A 21,904-nucleotide genomic window follows, 5' to 3' on the forward strand; every position below is an offset into this window, starting at 1 on the left:
TTCTCCTCTCCATAGGATACATGAGATTTAACAATGACATGTTCTGACAGAATGTCATCTTTCCCCTTTCTCCCCCAGTAGATTTGCATTCACCCAGTTCTAATATGGTAACATGAATAAGGATTGTTTCAAGTTAGAACCCAACACCTGTAAAAGCTGTCTTACTGAACATACCTGAGCTTGTGTAGCTTTGACTCATGTCTCACAATAAGTAAGGCTCCTTGGAGAGAGATCTTGCTGGGGGTAAGAGTGAGGTCCACTCTGGAGGCACAGAGACCCAGGACTCTCCCCACAGACCTGCAGGTTTTCCTGGGTAACTCTCCTCCCAGTGACAGGGTGGAGCCCAAGGCCTGGAGGAGAGAGGCCAACTGCTGGTCCTCCTCTCTGGACCTCACAGGGACGGATTCACACAGCCTCTGGAAGAACCTGTCATCATCACAGCTGAAACAGCAGAACATGGGGGGGACATGAAATCAGACATTTAGGAGACAGTCCAAAAGTATTGGGACAGTGACACATTTTTTGTTGTTTTGGCTCTGTACTCCAGCACTTTGACATGATACATTGACTATGAGGTTAAAGTTACAGCAATGTTTGTACATACAGTGCCTTGCATTAGTATTCAATCCCCTTACATACTTTTTATTGTGTTACAACCTGGAATTAAAATGGAATCAATTAGAATGTTTTTGTCAAGAAATTACTCAAAATACTCTGTAATGTCAAAGTGGAAGAACAACATTTGTTAAAGATTAATGAAATATAAAACACTAATATACCTTGATTAGATTAGGTATTCTGAGTATACACTTTCAGGTTTCATGTTACAAAACGTCTCAAAGATAAAATTCACAAGATTTCTAAAAGACACATTTCTAACATCACAAAATTTAAGAAAAATTCACAATATCTGTGTGACATTTAGTAATGCAACATTTGTTATGTCAAGAAATCTGAGTATAAATGTTACCAGATTCACCAACACTTGAAGTTGTATATTACAATGTTTCTACAAGACAATAATCACTAGCATCACATAATCACTAACCACCACACATGTTCAGACTCACCTCAGCTGTGAGATGTAGGGCAGACACTGAAGGAAACTCCTCACTTCACTCTCTTCATCTGACCAGCCCTTCAGCTCTACTGGTTTCTTCTCTGGTTGGAGTTTCAGCACTTCTAGGAGGAGGGAGGCCTTTCTCTTTGAGAGGTCTATGGACCAGACTGCAGGAGCTGACTGGTAAACTGGCTGTAATGCTGGAAGGACAGTCCTGCCTGTTTGAGTCTCATAGTCCTTCACATGTGAGTACAGATCCAGCAGGAGATCACTCTCTCTAAATGGATCATAACCATCATCATCATCATCATCATCATCATCATATGTGTATCTGCACATGGAGGATAATGTCTTTAAGATATTTTCTCCTGTCTCTGTATCATACTCAGCTGCAGCAACACTGAGTTTAGACAGAACTGGCCAGGCCTCTTTATCATCACCAACAAACAACCTGAATGAGAAGACAGAGAAACATTGTTACTACATGTTATCCTAGATTCTCTGGTTAAGTCATGCAGAGGAATCACCCACAGACAAATAATAATGTTTACATGGCAGAATGTAAAAAAAAGACTAATGGAGTGATTTGGATAAACAGATGTCTTATTAACAAGATAAATAGCTGGTACAATATGACACATCTCTGAAAAAAACACTCACCTCAGCTGTGAGATGTAGGGCAGACACTGAAGGAAACTCCTCACTTCACTCTCTTCATCTGACCAGTCCTCCAGCTCCACTGGTTTCTTCTCTGGTTGGAGATTCAGCACTTCTAGGAGGAGGGAGGCCTTTCTCTCTGAGAGGTCTATGGACCAGACTGCAGGAGCTGACTGGTAAACTGGCTGTAATGCTGGAAGGACACTCCTGCCTGTTTGAGTCTCATAGTCCTTCACATGTGAGTATAGATCCAGCAGGAAATCACTCTGTTCAGAATTGTCTCCACTGAGAAAAGGAAAGGTGCTGTAAGTCCACACTGATGATACCAGCTTCAGTGTCTTCTCTCCTGTCTGCTCCTCCCACTCTGCTGCTTGAGACAGGAGATCCACCAGGAACTTGATCCGCTTTGAGTGATCAGACCTCCATGGACGGAAACTGCAACAAGGACAGTAACAGCTGATTCAGACATGGATGAACACATGAAACCAGTCATAGCTAAAGATATATGAAGTAGTTATACATTTACATAACGTGCTATGTTTATATGTAAAAGTATTTACTTTTAGAGACATTCACATGATGTATGTGTGACATTTAGTAATGCAACATTTGTTATGTCAGGAAATCTGAGTATAAATGTTACCAGATTCACCAACACTTGAAGAGTTATATTACAATGTTTCTACAAGATAATAATCACTAGCATCACATAATCACTAACCACCACACATGTTCAGACTCACCTCAGCTGTGAGATGTAGGGCAGACACTGAAGGAAACTCCTCACTTCACTCTCTTCATATGACCAGCCCTTCAGCTCTACTGGTTTCTTCTCTGGTTGGAGTTTCAGCACTTCTAGGAGGAGGGAGGCCTTTCTCTTTGAGAGGTCTATGGACCAGACTGCAGGAGCTGACTGGTAAACTGGCTGTAATGCTGGAAGGACACTCCTGCCTGTTTGAGTCTCATAGTCCTTCACATGTGAGTACAGATCCAGCAGGAAATCACACTGTTCAGAATTGTCTCCATAGGGAAAAGGAAAGGTGCTGTAAGTCCACACTGATGATACCAGCTTCAGTGTCTTCTCTCCTGTCTGCTCCTCCCACTCTGCTGCTTGAGACAGGAGATCCACCAGGAACTTGATCCGCTTTGAGTGAACAGACCTCCATGGACAGAAACTGCAACAAGGACAGTAACAGCTGATTCAGACATGGATGAACACATGAAACCAGTCATAGCTAAAGATATATGAAGTAGTTATACATTCACATAATGTGCTTTGATTATATGTAAAAGTATTTACTTTTAGAAACATTCACATGATGTATGTGTGACATTTAGTAATGCAACATTTGTTATGTCAGGAAATCAGGGGATAACCTGGAATTAAACTGGATTCAATTAGAATGTTTTTGTCAAGAATTTACAATAACAGGTAGGGGTTAGCATTTTATATCATACCCCCAAGACATGCTAACCTCTCACCATTACAATAACAGGTTGGGGTTAGCATTTTATATCATACCCCCAAGACATGCTAACCTCTCACCATTACAATAACAGGGAGGGGTTAGCATTTTATATCATACCCCCAAGACATGCTAACCTCTCACCATTACAATAACAGGTAGGGGTTAGCGTTGTCTTTGGAAGGTATAATATTTATGCCTCTGTAACCTTCCCACTCATCATTATTCACGATTCATTCAGGATTATCCGAGATCATGGAAGCATCCACATTAATGTAGAAGTGTTTAGAAACATATTCTGTTCTTATTTACAATAAAACACAATACATTATTTAACATTCATTTCTATTGGACACTAAATAATCTGTGGAATACTTTAATACACATAAGTGAATATGCCCAAATACTTTTGGTTCGCTAAAATGGGGGGACTTTTACAAAAAGTGCTGTAATTTCGAAACAGTTCACCCGATATGGATGAAGATACCCTCCAATTAAAGCTGACAGTCTGCACTTTAACCTCATTGTAGTTGAATCATTTAAAATCCAAAGTGCTGGAGTACAGAGACAAAATAAATGTGCCAAAATAAAATGTGTCAATGTCCCAATACTTTGACCTCACTGTACATGAATACATGCCTGTCATATGGAAACGTAATACCATGTCACAGAGAAAGTTCCATAATATGCAGGACATTTGGTTTTGTAGATTAGGTATTCTGAGTATAAACTTTCAGGTTTCATGTTACAAAACGTCTCAAACATAAAATTCACAAGATTTCTAAAAGACAAATGTCTAGCATCACAAAATGTAGAAAAATTCACAATATCTGTGTGACATTTAGTAATGCAACATTTGTTATGTCAAGAAATCTGAGTATAAATGTTACCAGATTCACCAACACTTGAAGATTTATATTACAACATTTCTACAAGATAATAATCACTAGCATCACATAATCACTAACCACCACACATGTTCAGACTCACCTCAGCTGTGAGATGTAGGGCAGACACTGAAGGAAACTCCTCACTTCACTCTCTTCATCTGACCAGCCCTTCAGCTCTACTGGTTTCTTCTCTGTTTGGAGTTTCAGCACTTCTAGGAGGAGGGAGGCCTTTCTCTCTGAGAGGTCTATGGACCAGACTGCAGGAGCTGACTGGTAAACTGGCTGTAATGCTGGAAGGACACTCCTGCCTGTTTGAGTCTCATAGTCCTTCACATGTGAGTACAGATCCAGCAGGAAATCACTCTGTTTAGAATTGTCTCCACTGAGAAAAGGAAAGGTGCTGTAAGTCCACACTGATGATACCAGCTTCAGTGTCTTCTCTCCTGTCTGCTCCTCCCACTCTGCTGCTTGAGACAGGAGATCCACCAGGAACTTGATCTGCTTTGAGTGATCAGACCTCCATGGACGGAAACTGCAACAAGGACAGTAACAGCTGATTCAGACATGGATGAACACATGAAACCAGTCATAGCTAAAGATATATGAAGTAGTTATACATTTACATAATGTGCTTTGATTATATGTAAAAGTATTTACTTTTAGAGACATTCACATGATGTATGTGTGACATTTAGTAATGCAACATTTGTTATGTCAGGAAATAAGGGGATAACCTGGAATTAAACTGGATTCAATTAGAATGTTTTTGTCAAGAATTTACAATAACAGGTAGGGGTTAGCATTTTATATCATACCCCCAAGACATGCTAACCTCTCACCATTACAATAACAGGGAGGGGTTAGCATTGTCTTTGGAGGGTATAATATTTATGCCTCTGTAACCTTCCCACTCATCATTATTTCATGATTCATTCAGGATTATCCGAGATCATGGAAGCATCCACATTAATGTAGAAGTGTTTAGAAACATATTCTGTTCTTATTTACAATAAAACACAATACATTATTTAACATTCATTTCTATTGGACACTAAATAATCTGTGGAATACTTTAATACACATAAGTGAATATGCCCAAATACTTTTGGGTCCCTAAAATGGGGGGACTTCTACAAAAAGTGCTGTAATTTCGAAACAGTTCACCTGATATGGATGAAGATACCCTCCAATTAAAGCTGACAGTCTGCACTTTAACCTCATTGTAGTTGAATCATTTAAAATCCAAAGTGCTGGAGCACAGAGCCAAAATAAATGTGCCAAAACAAAAATGTGTCAATGTCCCAATACTTTGACCTCACTGTACATGAATACATGCCTGTCATATGGACACGTAATACCATGTCACAGAGAAAGTTCCATAATATGCAGGACATTTGGTTTTGTAGATGAGGTATTCTGAGTATAAACTTTCAGGTTTCATGTTACAAAACATCTCAAACATAAAATTCACAAGATTTCTAAAAGACAAATGTCTAGCATCACAAAATGTAGAAAAATTCACAATATCCGTGTGACATTTAGTAATGCAACATTTGTTATGGCAGGAAATCTGAGTATAAATGTTACCAGATTCACCAACACTTGAAGTTGTATATTACAATGTTTCTACAAGACAATAATCACTAGCATCACATAATCACTAACCACCACACATGTTCAGACTCACCTCAGCTGTGAGATGTAGGGCAGACACTGAAGGAAACTCCTCACTTCACTCTCTTCATCTGACCAGCCCTTCAGTTCTACTGGTTTCTTCTCTGGTTGGAGTTTCAGCACTTCTAGGAGGAGGGAGGCCTTTCTCTTTGAGAGGTCTATGGACCAGACTGCAGGACTGGCTGACTGGTAAACTGGCTGTAATGCTGGAAGGACACTCCTGCCTGTTTGAGTCTCATAGTCCTTCACATGTGAGTACAGATCCAGCAGGAAATCACTCTGTTTAGAATTGTCTCCATAGAGAAAAGGAAAGGTGCTGTAAGTACACATTGATGATACCAGCTTCAGTGTCTTCTCTCCTGTCTGCTCCTCCCACTCTGCTGCTTGAGACAGGAGATCCACCAGGAACTTGATCCGCTTTGAGTGTTCAGACCAGAATGAATGGAAACTGCAACAAGGACAGTAACAGCTGATTCAGACATGGATGAACACATGAAACCAGTCATAGCTAAAGATATATGAAGTAGTTATACATTTACATAATGTGCTTTGATTATATGTAAAAGTATTTAATTTTAGAGATTCACATGATGTATGTGTGACATTTAGTAATGCAACATCTGTTAAGTCAGGAAATCAGGGGATAAATGTTACCAGATTCACCAACACTTGAAGTTTCATATTACAATGTTTCTACAAGATAATAATCACTAGCATCACATAATCACTAACCACCACACCTGTTCAGACTCACCTCAGCTGTGAGATGTAGGGCAGACACTGAAGGAAACTCCTCACTTCACTCTCTTCATCTGACCAGCCCTTCAGCTCTACTGGTTTCTTCTCTGGTTGGAGTTTCAGCACTTCTAGGAGGAGGGAGGCCTTTCTCTTTGAGAGGTCTATGGACCAGACTGCAGGACTGGCTGACTGGTAAACTGGCTGTAATGCTGGAAGGACACTCCTGCCTGTTTGAGTCTCATAGTCCTTCACATGTGAGTACAGATCCAGCAGGAAATCCCATTTCTGACTGTGATATACTTCAGACAGTGAAAACACTTTCTCTACAGTTGTTTGTATGGTTCCTCTCTCATGGAGAGCTGCTTGAAGACACAGATTCAGTAGGAATATATTCTCTCTCCTTGTCCTCTCTATATTATCCTTCAGTGGAGGAAATCTGAACAAACAGTTTAAAACACAGATGATATACAGGTGAGTAATGAGGACTGATATGAGTAACAGGGTTGGGGAACTGAAAACCAATAGCACTTTATGACTCCATCTTTCTGTAACAATACAACTATGAATTGGAATTTTGTTCAATTTCAATTCCTACTGAATTAGAGTTTCTACAGCATCTTCATATGTTCATGTATTAAAAAGATAAAGACGATGTAAAAACAGAAATACTATCTCCACCAGTTCAATGACACATGGACTCTTGTTGGATAAACTCCCTCACCTCAGCTGTGAGATGTAGGGCAGACACTGAAGGAAACTCCTCACTTCACTCTCTTCGTCTGACCAGCCCTTCAGCTCTACTGGTTTCTTCTCTGGTTGGAGTTTCAGCACTTCTAGGAGGAGGGAGGCCTTTCTCTTTGAGAGGTCTATGGACCAGACTGCAGGAGCTGACTGGTAAACTGGCTGTAATGCTGGAAGGACACTCCTGCCTGTTTGAGTCTCATAGTCCTTCACATGTGAGTACAGATCCAGCAGGAAATCACTCTGTCCAGAATTGTCTCCACTGAGAAAAGGAAAGGTGCTGTAAGTACACATTGATGATACCAGCTTCAGTGTCTTCTCTCCTGTCTGCTCCTCCCACTCTGCTGCTTGAGACAGGAGATCCACCAGGAACTTGATCCGCTTTGAGTGATCAGACCTCCATGGATAGAAACTGCAACAAGGATAGTAAAAACTGATCCAGACAATCTGACACTGATGTGATGTGTACAAAATCAATTTAACTAGAAAATAAAAATCTCTGATATTAGCAGATACTGAACTGAGGATAAACAAGGGACAAAATTAACTTGTTGAAACATGTAGATATTATTATAGTATTATTATATCATAAACATGAGAAAACTACAAGAGAAAACATTTATATGAAAACCCACTCACCTCAGCTGTGAGATGTAGGGCAGACACTGAAGGAAACTCCTCACTTCACTCTCTTCATCTGACCAGCCCTTCAGCTCTACTGGTTTCTTCTCTGGTTGGAGTTTCAGCACTTCTAGGAGGAGGGAGGCCTTTCTCTTTGAGAGGTCTATGGACCAGACTGCAGGACTGGCTGACTGGTAAACTGGCTGTAATGCTGGAAGGACACTCCTGCCTGTTTGAGTATCATAGTCCTTCACATGTGCGTACAGATCCAGCAGGAAATCCCATTTCTGACTGTGATATACTTCAGACAGAGACAACAGTTTCTCTACAGTTGTTTGTATGGTTCCTCTCTCATAAAGAGCTGATTGAAGACACAGATTCAGTAGGAATATCTTCTCTCTCTTTGTCCTCTCTTCAGGGGATCTTCTCTGATCCTGTGGTGGACGAAAACTGCAAGAACAGTTAAAACAACAAATAGATGAATATGTGAGAGATATGATATGCATTTCTGATGGTCACATTATGGTGGGTAAAATACATGACTATCTTTCTAAACTCATCATCCACTTCAATTGTTCCTCAGAATCCTGACTACGAAGTAAGATTGCATCTTTTTAAACGGTATGTGTATGTTCAGTATATTAAGTTACTGCAGAAAGCTACAAACTTCCTCTCTAAAGGGAAATACAGGGACAGACAACTACAATCTCTGAACTGTACAGATCCAACTCACCTCAGCTGTGAGATGTAGGGCAGACACTGAAGGAAACTCCTCACTTCACTCTCTTCATCTGACCAGCCCTTCAGCTCTACTGGTTTCTTCCCTGGTTGGAGTTTCAGCACTTCTAGGAGGAGGGAGGCCTTTCTCTTTGAGAGGTCTATGGACCAGACTGCAGGAGCTGACTGGTAAACTGGCTGTAATGCTGGAAGGACACTCCTGCCTGTTTGAGTCTCATAGTCCTTCACATGTGAGTACAGATCCAGCAGGAAATCCCATTTCTGACTGTGATATACTTCAGACAGTGACAACAGTTTCTCTACAGTTGTTTGTATGGTTCCTCTCTCATGGAGAGCTGCTTGAAGACACAGATTCAGTAGGAATATCTTCTCTCTCTTTGTCCTCTCTTCAGGGGAACTTCTTTTATCCTGTGGTGGACGAAAACTGCAAGAAAAGTTAAACAACAAATAGATGAATATGTGAGAGATATTTGAATTTCTGATGGTCACATTATGGTGGGTAAAATACAATGACTATCTTTCTAAACTGTCACGATCGTTGACACATGATGAAGCGGACCAAGGCGCAGCGTTGAAGGTGAACATATTATTTATTTAGAATGATCACACGATCAAAACAACAACGATAACGTGACGTCTACGGTATAACACAAACCAAATCAGAACAAAAACCCACAACCACAAAAGGAAAGACACAGTTTAAATATGGCTCCCAATCAGAGACAACCAGCACCAGCTGACACTCGTTGCCTCTGATTGGGAGTCACTCAGGCCAACATAGAAATATAAACATAGAACTACACACCCTGGCTCAACATAACAGTGTCCCCAGAGCCAGGGCGTGACATAAACTCATCATCCATTCAATTGTTCCTTAAAATCCTGACTACAAAGATTGCATATTTTCCAAACGGTATGTGTCTATTTAGTTTATTAAGTTAATGCAGAAAGCTACAAACTTCCTCTCTAAAGGGAAATACAGGGACAGACAACTACAATCTCTGAACTGTACGGATCCAACTCACCTCAGCTGTGAGATGTAGGGCAGACACTGAAGGAAACTCCTCACTTCACTCTCTTCATCTGACCAGCCCTTCAGCTCTACTGGTTTCTTAACTGGTTGGAGTTTCAGCACTTCTAGGAGGAGGGAGGCCTTTCTCTTTGAGAGGTCTATGGACCAGACTGCAGGAGCTGACTGGTAAACTGGCTGTATTGCTGGAAGGACACTCCTGCCTGTTTGAGTCTCATAGTCCTTCACATGTGAGTACAGATCCAGCAGGAAATCACATTTCTGACTGTGATATACTTCAGACAGTGACAACAGTTTCTCTACAGTTGTTTGTATGGTTCCTCTCTCATGGAGAGCTGCTTGAAGACACAGATTCAGTAGGAATATCTTCTCTCTCTTTGTCCTCTCTTCAGGAGATCTTCTCTGATCCTGTGGTGGAGGAAAACTGCAAGAACAGTTAAACAACAAATAGATGAATATGTGAGAGATATGATATGCATTTCTGATGGTCACATTATGGTGGGTAAAATACAATGACTATCTTTCTAAACTCATCATCCACTTCAATTGTTCCTTAAAATCCTGACTACAAAGATTGCATATTTTCCAAACGGTATGTGTCTGTTTAGTTTATTAAGTTAATGCAGAAAGCTAAACGCATCCTCTCTAAAGGGAAATACAGGGACAGACAACTACAATCCCTGAACTGTACTGATCCAACTCACCTCAGCTGTGAGATGTAGGGCAGACACTGAAGGAAACTCCTCACTTCACTCTCTTCATCTGACCAGCCCTTCAGCTCTACTGGTTTCTTCTCTGGTTGGAGTTTCAGCACTTCTAGGAGGAGGGAGGCCTTTCTCTTTGAGAGGTCTATGGACCAGACTGCAGGACTGGCTGACTGGTAAACTGGCTGTAATGCTGGAAGGACACTCCTGCCTGTTTGAGTCTCATAGTCCTTCATATGTGAGTACAGATCCAGCAGGAAATCACATTGGTATTCCTTATTCTCATAATAATCATCATCATCACAGAAAGGGAAAGTGCTGTAAGTACACATTGATGATACCAGCTTCAGTGTCTTCTCTCCTGTCTGCTCCTCCCACTCTGCTGCTTGAGACAGGAGATCCACCAGGAACTTGATCTGCTTTGAGTGATCAGACCTCCGTGGATAGAAACTGCAACAAGGACATTAACAGCTGATTCAGACATGGATGAACACATGAAACCAGTCATAGCTAAAGATATAAGAAGTAGTTACACATTTTGATAGATTAATTATTAATGACTAATTATTACACCCTGAAACTGTGTGAAATGTGTTAGAATGTGTGAGTGTAGGACCAGTAAAGATTATGACATTGTGTTACTATTTAGCAATGTGAGTAAGAGTTAGGCCAGACAACAAAGGACAAGGAGAACTGTCTATAGGCAACTGATAACTGAGGAATTTAGGGAGTAGAGAAACTGTTAGGCTTGTGTGTGTGTGTGTGTGTGTGTGTGTGTGTGTGTGTGTGTGTGTGTGTGACATGATGGTCAGGAGAGCAGTTTTCCAGTGGAAAACTACAGCCCGCCTAAAGAGGGGAGGGATTTCTTTTTTCTCTGACGTGTGCATATAAAAAGATTGTACGGCCATTTTGTTTTAGAACGTTCTCAATGAATAAAGCCTGATGATTGTATGCTGGGCTGCTTGGTCTGATTATTAGAGATTTCCAACCTCTGGGATACAGACTGAGTAATAAGTTCATTTTTGAAACATTGGGATAGAAATTCACGTAACAGCTTGGTCTTTCGAGCCGGATCTCAACACCCGTTGTCTGTCGTCCCAGGGAACCCCGAAACCGTGCACGGGCGGATCTAGAATCCGTGGGATAAAGTCCTGACCTCTAAGATTGAGGGTTAATCCAGGCCGGCGGTGAACTGGTTCACGACAGGAACGGTGACGAGATCCAACCAAATTGAGTCCCAGCAACAAGAATAAGGTCAGTAATCTTTATTCATTGGATTTTGGGGGAATTGAACTCTAACCTACAGTAAGGATTTATGGAGTTAAAATTTGCTGTAGTGAGGTTCCGTCAATAATCCACAAAGGGATCGACATCCCGGTAGCCCGTTTTTAGGGGGGGGGGGGTAGAGAGGCCATTACCGAACATAAACTAGCCTTGTGTTGAGACAATATGAAAGAGGGTTGTCAAAAGTACACCAGGAGGAATTAAAATAGCATGTGTGAGAAATAGAATATTATAAATCACAAACAACTGTAGGTTAGCAGTAACTCTATCCATTGCATGAAACTGGAGCCGTAATTTGTCTTAGTACAAACTCCAAGTTGCCGGTAGTGTTAACCAATAATCTTGCGTGAGACTTAATATTTGCTCAAAAGTCACATCTAAGAATACATTCCAAAAACAGGGACCAAAATAGGTTGTGTGAGGAAGTAAGTAATTATAATTGACTATTTTGAGGAAAAAACATAAGAAATTAATTAAAGATTGAATAAATCATTAAAAGCTAAATTGTAAAATTATTTAATACCTAACAACTCAGTTAAAGTGACAAAAACAATTATTAGAGAGTTGGAAGTAATCTAAATTCAAATAAAGGTGAGATTCAGGAATTTGGTAAAAGCCATAAAGTACATTTTCAATGTTTTGGGTATAGGACGATCAAAGAGTCCTGCCAATATGGGAAGCAAACCCTCCAAGGAGGTCCCAGGGTCAACCGGAGATGAGAGATTTATGGAATCCAGGGATAGAAGAAATCTCCATTATGTAACCAGGTGGAGGGAGAGGTATGGTTTTGAGGGACGTCTGGACGCAGATAAACTCGAATCCATGCTTAAACAGATACATAAGGTGTGTAAAGGAGAAAGAAGCAGTGAGAGAGAGAGAGAGTAGGAGGGGGCCAGTACCCACTGATAGCCTTACCTAATCTATTGGCGGGGAATGAAAGGGGCCCCAGCAACCTTAGATGTATACAGTAATAATAATAATAATAATAATAATAATATGCCATTTAGCAGACAGGCCATGAACACAGAGGACGTGGCCAGAGCGGTAGAAGGAATGACTCACCCCAAAACAGGAATAGTAAGGTTTGGGCTGCCGTTAGAGGGCAGTGGGTTTCAGGGGATGCCCAGAGGGCACTTTGCCATGGGCCGATCACGGAGAGTATGTTGGGAAAATAACTGAATTGTGTAATAGCCTCAGAGAACATTACCATCGTCATGCAGACTTCTCTAAAGCACATGAGTGTAAACAAGAGGATAGTGAGACTGTCAGCCAGTACTTAGAGAGGGTTAAATATGTGTTTAACGCAAACAGTGGCATACCGAACCAGACCAGAGACAGGGGAATTATACGCCCTACCATCAGCAATTAAAGTTAGCATTCCTCAGTGGAATGAGACCAGAGATAAGCAGAACCATTAAAAGGACTCTGGTGGGTGGCATCGCTAGCTGAGGTTAAACGATATGCAATTCATCATGAGCAGAATAACAGACAGGACAGAGCCAAGAAAGAGCAGAAAGGAGCAGAGTACCTAATGGCCACTCTTGGGGAAATAGCATGTAAAGGCAGAAACACAGGGAAAAGTGAAGGCTACAGCGGGGAAGGTCGGTGCTTCAACTGTAACAAAGGAGGGCATTTCGCCAGAGAGTGTGAGGCCCCATGCAGATACTGTGGTAAGACAGGCCATAACTCCTTTCAATGCAAACCCAAAGGAAAAGGAAAGAAAAAAAAAAGAGAGAAGCCTAACAGACGTCTATTTGCCAGCTTTGAGCGTGAGGAAGAGGAAGATAAGGCGTGACTAGTCCTTGAGGGAGAAAGAGTAGACTCTAGTGAGGGGGAGACTACGGAACCCATTGATCCAAATTGTGAGGTGTTTGAATTGGCTACTATTGACTTAGCACTTCAACAGGAACAGAAACCTTATTTGACATTGACAGTAATGGGTAAGAAAATTAAATTCCTTTGTGATACGGGAGCCTGCAGGACAGCAATCTGTGCAACAGACAAGCCAGATGGAGTCAGGATTGATGGGGAGAAAATCATAGTGCGATCTGCCTCTGGACATCAATTTATTGAAAGGTTATCAGCCCCAATAACCCTAAAACATGACCAATCAGGAGGAGAGGCAACCATACCCATCCTGATATCTAAGCTGTGTCCGGGAAATTTACTAGGATGTGATGTAATGACTAAATTGAATGTGGTCGTCATTTCCACTGAGAGGGGAATGAAAGCACACATAGAGACAATATAGTGGTCTGTGGGGAAGGGGAGCCATGTTATTGGTATAGTCAAGATTTGTTAAGGGGGGGAATAACTGATATTCCCCGAACACAGCCCATCCACAGATAGTACATTTAGATGAGAATAGCAGATACTGAGGAGAGGAATACCTGTTGACAGAACAACAAGAGTCAGACATAAAAGAAGTTCCAGAGCATTTGTGGTCCCAGGGTCCAGCAGACGTAGGATTAATAAAAGGGGTAATTCCAGTACAGGTGATACCCAAATCTAATCATAGGCCATATCAGAAGCAATACCCTATGAAACCAGAAGCAATAAAAGGTTTGCAGTTTACCAAGAGCAGATTGGGAGATAACTTAAGGGAGGGCCAACTCTCGGGGAGATAGTGAGGCCAGAAACAAAGGGCCTTTTTTCCAATTTTTCGACCCTGCGGCTTATATAACGGTGCGGCTAATCTATGGATTTTTACAGCTAACGGCCACTAGAAGACCTCCTAAATCTATGGATTTTACAGGTTACAGTCCACCAACTTTAACTCTATGGGCTCTATGACCGGTCCGCGCCCCCCACCTTTAAGCGGCGGGCTCCAGCAGGAAAAGCTGGAGGCCGGAAAAGAGTGAGACAGGTAGCGCGCAAAAGTAAAAGTGGAACCGAGAGTGGTACGAGAGACAGAACGAGAGACAGAACGAGAGCAGTGTTGAAAAGTTTGTGTGTCTGAAACACTATGTGATACAGTACAGTTTACACAGCACAGTCTATGTTCTGTAGCTACTATTGCACTAAATGGTAACACTTTAATACGTTATGCAAATATGCAACTTGTTTGTTGAAATGTTAATAAATGGGAGCTTCCTCAAGCAGCCCTCTCTTTCCCGACAATCCCCTCTGTGCACGAACCCTTACATATGGTAATTAAACATTAAAACACCTGCGGCTTATAGTCCAGTGCGGCTTATATATGTACACATCATTCAATATCATTCAATTTAGCTGCTGCGGCTTATACTCCGGTGCGCCTTATAGTGCGGAAAATATGGTAATTAATTTGCAGTGTATCAAATACTTGTTCTCCCCACTGTATATCTGCTGTATTCTAAACAATGACAGATTGGGGGTTTCATAAGAGGTGGCTATAATTTAGTTGATACCAGAGGTAATTTGATTTGAGAAATGTTGAAAAGTAATGTTAGATGGAAAGTCAGCAATAGAGATTGTACAGGGTTTCCTGTGTAAACATTGTTAAATAGAAATTGGGTGATGAGAAATGTTTAATTGCATTGTTTAAGCAGGAATGGTATTAAATTCATGCTTTCTAGTTATGTGTATGCAAATATGTTATTCGTTTTTGGTGGTGTGTGGATAGAATTTCCTAATGCCAGGATTTAGTAAACGAAGCAGAGAGATGTAGTGAGAGCAGTGGAAGGGATACCCCACCCTAAGACGGGGGTACACCAGTTCAGAAGAGATATGGAAGGGCTGACCGCCAGCTTTAAGCTGAATACAGGGGTTCTAGAGTGGGCAGAAGGAGGGGCTTATGGAGATAAATTGGCACAACTCTGTGATAATCTGAGAGAATATTATCACAGACATGCCGACTTCTCCAAAGTCCACGAGTGTAAGCAGGGAGACAGTGAGACTATTAGTCAATACCTAGAGAGACTGAGAGATGTGTTCAATGCAAACAGTGGATTTATTAAACAAAAGGTTTATATTTTAATAAATTAATGCAACAGGTTTAAATCAGTAGATTACCGGAAGGTGGTTATGGGTTTGTTATTTATAGGTTTAGTGAATTTAATGATACGTGGAGTTATCTGATGTGTTCTGAGGGGGGAGTTTTGTGTTTTTATTTATTTTTCCCAAGATTGAGGGAAATCCCCTACAGTATATGTTAAGTGACAGTAGGAGACAACGTATCATTTTTTAATTTTTTTATAGATGCCTGGAATAAAATATCACTGCTTACTTATATGAAGTAAGGGATTATATTGGCAAATGAGTGAAATATGATATTAAGAAGGGTGACAGGAACTATAAAAGGGGAAACAGATTTTCCTAAGGTGTTGATCAAAATAAACGATAATGGATCATTTGATATGGGATCACATGGAGCAGATTTAGGGGTTCAATAATCATTGTGAGATTTAAAGAGGATATGATCTGAAGGGTAATCAATTAAACATAATCATTGTATACTCGAGGAATTTTGAGTGGTTTTATGGATTAGTTATGAGGAATTAGATTGATACAAACGATTATTGATGAGTTAGGACTGGGGATATCTGTATCATGTTTTGTGTGTACTTACCATCTTTAGATTACTGATGGTAATTGAAGGTTAACAAAATGTATAATTTCTCTTCCAGGAGAAAGAGATTTGCTTATCTCATTGGAATGTTGCCCAGGGATAGGGGGAGCAGTTTAGTTGAGTTAGGCAGTATTTAGGTCATAAAAGTGAGCTACCAAATTAAGTGGGGCCTGGCTATTTTTGGTTGTTGTGTTTCAATTGGGTTTTTCAAATAAAAAACAATACACCTAGTATGATGTTTATAAAGGGTTGTTATTTTGATTTGAGGGGGTTTTCAACAGGTCAAAGGTGATAAGTCTTAAAGGAGCACACACAGTGAATCTTATGGAGTTTTTCAGTTTTGACTGAGTTTAGGGTATATATGATTTCTTATGATAATAAATGTCACGAGGACTTAATGAACACTTGGGATAAGTAACATTTATGAAATATTTAGAATGATGGTAATGTTTAGTATACTATGGGATGGAACAGTTCGTTGAATGATTTCAATGGCCTCTGAACTCTGTTTTAACTTTCTGGTGTTAATTAATCATCCACACTGGTAATTCTAAAGGCATGAGAGGAGGACTTTAAGATAGTTTATTTGACCAAGTTGAGGGTAATTTATAGTACTGTGAAAAGTGTGAAGATTATAATTTGGTAATAATATATATGATTTGAACCATAAAATAACAGAAGAGAGAGAGAGCTTTCCCTGAATGAGGGATACCTGTTGCTAGTCAATTGTACTAATCTTGGATTACTTTTACGGGATAGAAGTAAGTTGAGTTATTATCAAATGTTGTCATTTAAATTTCATTTTTATTATGCTTTAATAAACAACAAGTTGGTATTTGAAACTAAATTAATGCAATGAGCTGCAGTAATCAGAGGAAGGCACAATCTAATGCGAAACAGCTATTACCTAGATCATTTATTTAGTAATGAGATCAGGAAGATAGGAGCAATAAAGAAGCAAGGGACAGTCTCAAAAATAAACAAGGGATGGCAATTGGATGATAAATTACCAATATTACCTAAGTGATTGTTTAGGTAGGTGGTAATATTGACACATGGGCAGTGACATGTGTCAAAAGGAGGGATGGATGGTAGAGCAGATTAGACAACACTTTGTTGCATATGGGATTACTAATTATTTAAAAAAATAACTTTTGTTCAAGATGTGTTATCTGTGCTCAAAATAATCACCAGGGCAGACAAAGGGCACCTCAGGGTGAGTATCCTCCGGCTAAGTACCCTTTCCAGCAATTGGAAATTGATTTTATAGAGTTATCACGGAGTGAAGGGAAGAAATTTAGAGTAACCCCAGATAAAGATGGGTTATCCCCCTTTGAGAAATTGTTTGGAAGACCTTACAGAATGCCACAGTTGGCAGGACCAGAACAGGCAGACATAGAACTAGAGAATACACTAGCAGAACACATGAGAAAATTGTTCGTTAACCGTATGTCTAAGAATTTGTGTCCTACAGGAGAATTAAAGGAGAAGGTGACTCATAGTATATAACCTGGAGACTGGGTGTGGATCCAATCGTTGAGGAAAAAGGATTGAAAGCAGCCCCTCTGGGAGGGACCATACCAAGTCCTGTTGGTAACTGCCTTCGCTATAAGAATAGCTGAGAGAGCTACTTGGGTCCACGTTACCCACTGCAAAAAGGTAGGCCCACATACCAACACCGTTGAACACACACAGAGTTAAAGAGAAGAACTGACCCATTAGGGTTCGGGGGTAAACTCTGTTAACGAAGAAACCCTACCCCGACCTTTCATCACTGTGGGGTGTTTATAGAGGTGTGGGTATGGGGAAGTACCAGGCAGGTGGGTCAGGGACAGGATTGGGATGGCGTTTTTTTGGGATTTTGGGGGACTCTGAGCTGCATCATCATGTTAACCTTATTATGGATTAATCCAGGTCAACCTAAACAGGGAAATGATGCACTGATTTGATCTCGTAGAAATACTGAAACCAAGAAAGACTATTGGGGGAATGATTATTTGAATAGTTAAAGTCAGTTTAGGACAAGATGGGGGATTCAAGATACCATTCGACTTCTCCCATGAAGAGATAGGATGTTTTGGGGGCTTTGGTAAGAAGGGGGCGTGTACATGAAAGTTAGGTCCTAGAAGGTATGGTAAATACATTTGCACTGGGAAACGCTCATGTCCTTGGGAGAGGGTGTTTAAACATACCTGGGGAACATACTTTGAGAATGGAATGGACGCAGTACACCGATGGGGAATTAAACAAACCCATGATAAATGTAAAACGGAACTGGTGATAACGGTAAAGTCAATTATGCAAGATGACATAGCAAGGAACTATTGGGCCTGTGTTGATGATTTCGGGGCAGATATATGTTTGAGGTTCATTTTTCAGGAGAAAAATGAATCTTCCACCTCCGAGACAGATCAGCAGGTAGATCCAATGTTATCACCAGAGGTACCAAAAAACTAGTCTAATACCCCTTGGAAGGCCCTCAGAAGGAGTCCTAAATAGCACTAAACCACCAAGGGTAGAATATTTCCTCTTGCAGGAAATGAACCAAGGAGAAGTAGAAGGAATTTCAAATGACAACTTCTGGGTAAGGTGGATGAACTACACAGCTAGGGCGTTGGGTCAAACTAATTGTTATGCCTGTTCAACAGGTAGGCCAACCCTTGTAACTGCACCTATGCCTCAGACCATGTTCTCTTGTGTGATAGATTTGGGATCAAACCAAACCTCACCTAATTGTTCTGATATTAAAATAACCACTCTTAAAAAGGATAATACTAAGGCACCCCAATTCACCATGACCCCCGGAGATTATCAATGTGATAGACACCAAAGTAATGCGAATCGCAGATAAAATTGGAGAAGGGTTTACAACAACGTTTTTCTGGTGGGTTACAATTGATAAAAATGTTGACTGGATTAATTACATCTACAAAGGTTTGTTAATTAGACAAGGGATGCAGTGAAGGGAATCTCAGGCCAACTATCCGCCACCTCACTCATGACCTGCAGAATAGTTTGGTTCTCAAAATGCTTTTAGCAGAGAAGGGCGTATTTGCAAGATGGCGGGAGGTCATTGTTGTATGTTTATCCCCAACAATACAGCCCCAGATGGTACAGTAACTAGAGCACTGGTAGGTCTCACTGCATTAAGTAAAGAATGGGCTGAGAACTGGGGGGTGAATACATCAATGACTGGATGGTTTGATCAAATGTTTGGTAAATAAAAAACTATTGTTGTAACTATTTTAGGTGCGGCAATCGGGTCTATGGGTATGCTTGTTCTTTGTGGATGTTGTCTTATTCCCTGTGCCCGAGGGTTGGTGAGCAAGGCGTTGGAGCAGTATCACAGCAGATGGTGAGATACGGCCCAATCCCGGACTCCGACCTAAGGAATGAAGAATATGATCCACCAGGCTTGGTGGAGGACGACGACGATTCAGATAGTTTGAGACTGGATGTTAACCTAGAACTATAAATCTCTAGTTTAAAAGTTATTGTAATGATCTTTTGTGTATTAAAGTCTTGTTTTAAGTGTGATGTACTAATTAATCAATATTGCAGGATGTGATGAAGCAAATCTTCTTCACTATAGGCTTAGACTGTTGTTTCTAAATAATGGGTAAACAGGTTAGGTACCATTGCTAAAGAGTAACGTTACGCTTTTAATCATGGGATAACCCTGACGAACCTGTATTGAATGAGACAATATTTTATGTTTTTATATGCAAATCAACTTATATGCTTCAATGTGTGTGATTCATTTTTATAACAACATATATTTTGTGAGTATGTGTGTAATATTTAGTCAAAGGGTGTATTAATAGATTAATTATTAATGACTAATTATTACACCCTGAAACTGTGTGAAATGTAAAAAGATTGTACGGCCATTTTGTTTTATAACGTTCTCAATGAATAAAGCCAGATGATTGTATGCTGGGCTACTTGGTCTGATTATTAGAGATTTACAACCTCTGGGATAGAGACTGAGTATTTAATTTTAGAGACATTAACATGATGTATGTGTGACATTTAGTAATGCAACATTTCTTATGTCAGGAAATCTGAGTATAAATGTTACCAGATTCACCAACACTTGAAGTTTTATACTACAATGTTTCTACAAGATAATAATCACTAGCATCACATAATCACTAACCACCACCCATGTTCAGACTCACCTCAGCTGTGAGATGTAGGGCAGACACTGAAGGAAACTCCTCACTTCACTCTCTTCATCTGACAAGCCCTTCAGCTCTACTGGTTTCTTCTCTGGTTGGAGTTTCAGCACTTCTAGGAGGAGGGAGGCCTTTCTCTTTGAGAGGTCTATGGACCAGACTGCAGGAGCTGACTGGTAAACTGGCTGTAATAATGGAAGGACACTCCTGCCTGTTTGAGTCTCATAGTCCTTCACATGAGAGTACAGATCCAGCAGGAAATCGCATTTCTGACTGTGATATACTTCAGACAGTGACAACAGTTTCTCTACAGTTGTTTGTATGGTTCCTCTCTCATGGAGAGCTGCTTGAAGACACAGATTCAGTAGGAATATCTTCTCTCTGTTTGTCCTCTCTTCAGGGGAACTTCTTTGATCATGTGGTGGAGGAAAACTGCAAGAACAGTTAAACAACAAATAGATGAATATGTGAGAGATATTTGAATTTCTGATGGTCACATTATGGCAGTTAAAATATAATGACTATCTTTCTAAACTCATCATCTACTTAAATTGTTCCATAAAATCCTGACTACAAAGATTGCATATTTTCCAAACGGTATGTGTCTGTTTAGTTTATTAAGTTACTGCAGAAAGCTAAACGCATCCTCTCTAAAGGGAAATACAGGGACAGACAACTACAATCTCTGAACTGTACAGATCCAACTCACCTCAGCTGTGAGATGTAGGGCAGACACTGAAGGAAACTCCTCACTTCACTCTCTTCATCTGACCAGCCCTTCAGCTCTATTGGTTTCTTCTCTGGTTGGAGTTTCAGCACTTCTAGGAGGAGGGAGGCCTTTCTCTTTGAGAGGTCTATGGACCAGACTGCAGGAGCTGACTGGTAAACTGGCTGTAATGCTGGAAGGACACTCCTGCCTGTTTGAGTCTCATAGTCCTTCACATGTGAGTACAGATCCAGCAGGATGTCATATCTCTCAGTTTGATACACAGAGAACAGTGACAGCAGTGTGTTCACAGCTCTCTGGAAAGTTTCTCTGTGATCTAGTGCTGCTTGTAGACACAAATCTAGTAGGACTGCTTTCTCTTCTGTCTCCAGTCTTTCAGGGGATCCTCTCTGATGTTCTAGTGGGGTAAACCTGTGACCCATAAAACATAAGAATGTCTATGTTCAGATAGAAGCAGGGAGAATGTGACTGCTGCCTCTTTTACAGACTGAATACTGTTGTCATCATGTCTATCTTGTTGTGTTGTTGCAATGTCTTGTTTGTCTGTCTTAGCCTTTTGATAGGTTGTCATTGGAAATAAGAACAATATGTTCTCAACTGACTTAAATAAATGAATAGTCACAAAGACATTGTGTAAATATATATTGGCTGTGGAAACACTCACCTGAGTTTGTTGATATGTGATAAACAGTCTAAAATGGTTTTGCTGAGAGCTTCACTGAGAAGAGTTCTCTGACCCCAGTGTAGACAGAGATGAACCCTCTCTAGACTCTGCTTCATCACTTCTTCTGCTCTCTCAAACACTCGTCTTTCACCCTGGACTGGAAGGTGCAACTCATTTCCACAG

The 21,904-nt window shown here is 40.6% G+C and overlaps 1 protein-coding gene across 1 annotated transcript in view; it reads right to left on the reverse strand.

Annotated features, from left to right (window-relative positions):
- The window catches only part of LOC311119218 (uncharacterized protein), a gene marked incomplete at its 5' end in the record, with an annotated part of 5,922 nt that extends 4,144 nt beyond the window's left edge, over nt 1-1,778 (reverse strand). The window contains 3 exons of the mRNA XM_084193947.1: nt 175-441; nt 1,314-1,511; nt 1,765-1,778. Coding sequence (XP_084050073.1) covers nt 175-441; nt 1,314-1,511; nt 1,765-1,778 — 479 coding nt within the window. The remainder of the gene's footprint in view (nt 1-174; nt 442-1,313; nt 1,512-1,764) is intronic.
- Between the last annotated feature and the right edge of the window lie 20,126 nt (nt 1,779-21,904).

Source organism: Coregonus lavaretus (assembly GCF_964263955.1).
Source record: "Coregonus lavaretus genome assembly, contig: HAP1_SCAFFOLD_812, whole genome shotgun sequence".
Classification (NCBI taxonomy): domain Eukaryota; kingdom Metazoa; phylum Chordata; class Actinopteri; order Salmoniformes; family Salmonidae; genus Coregonus; species Coregonus lavaretus.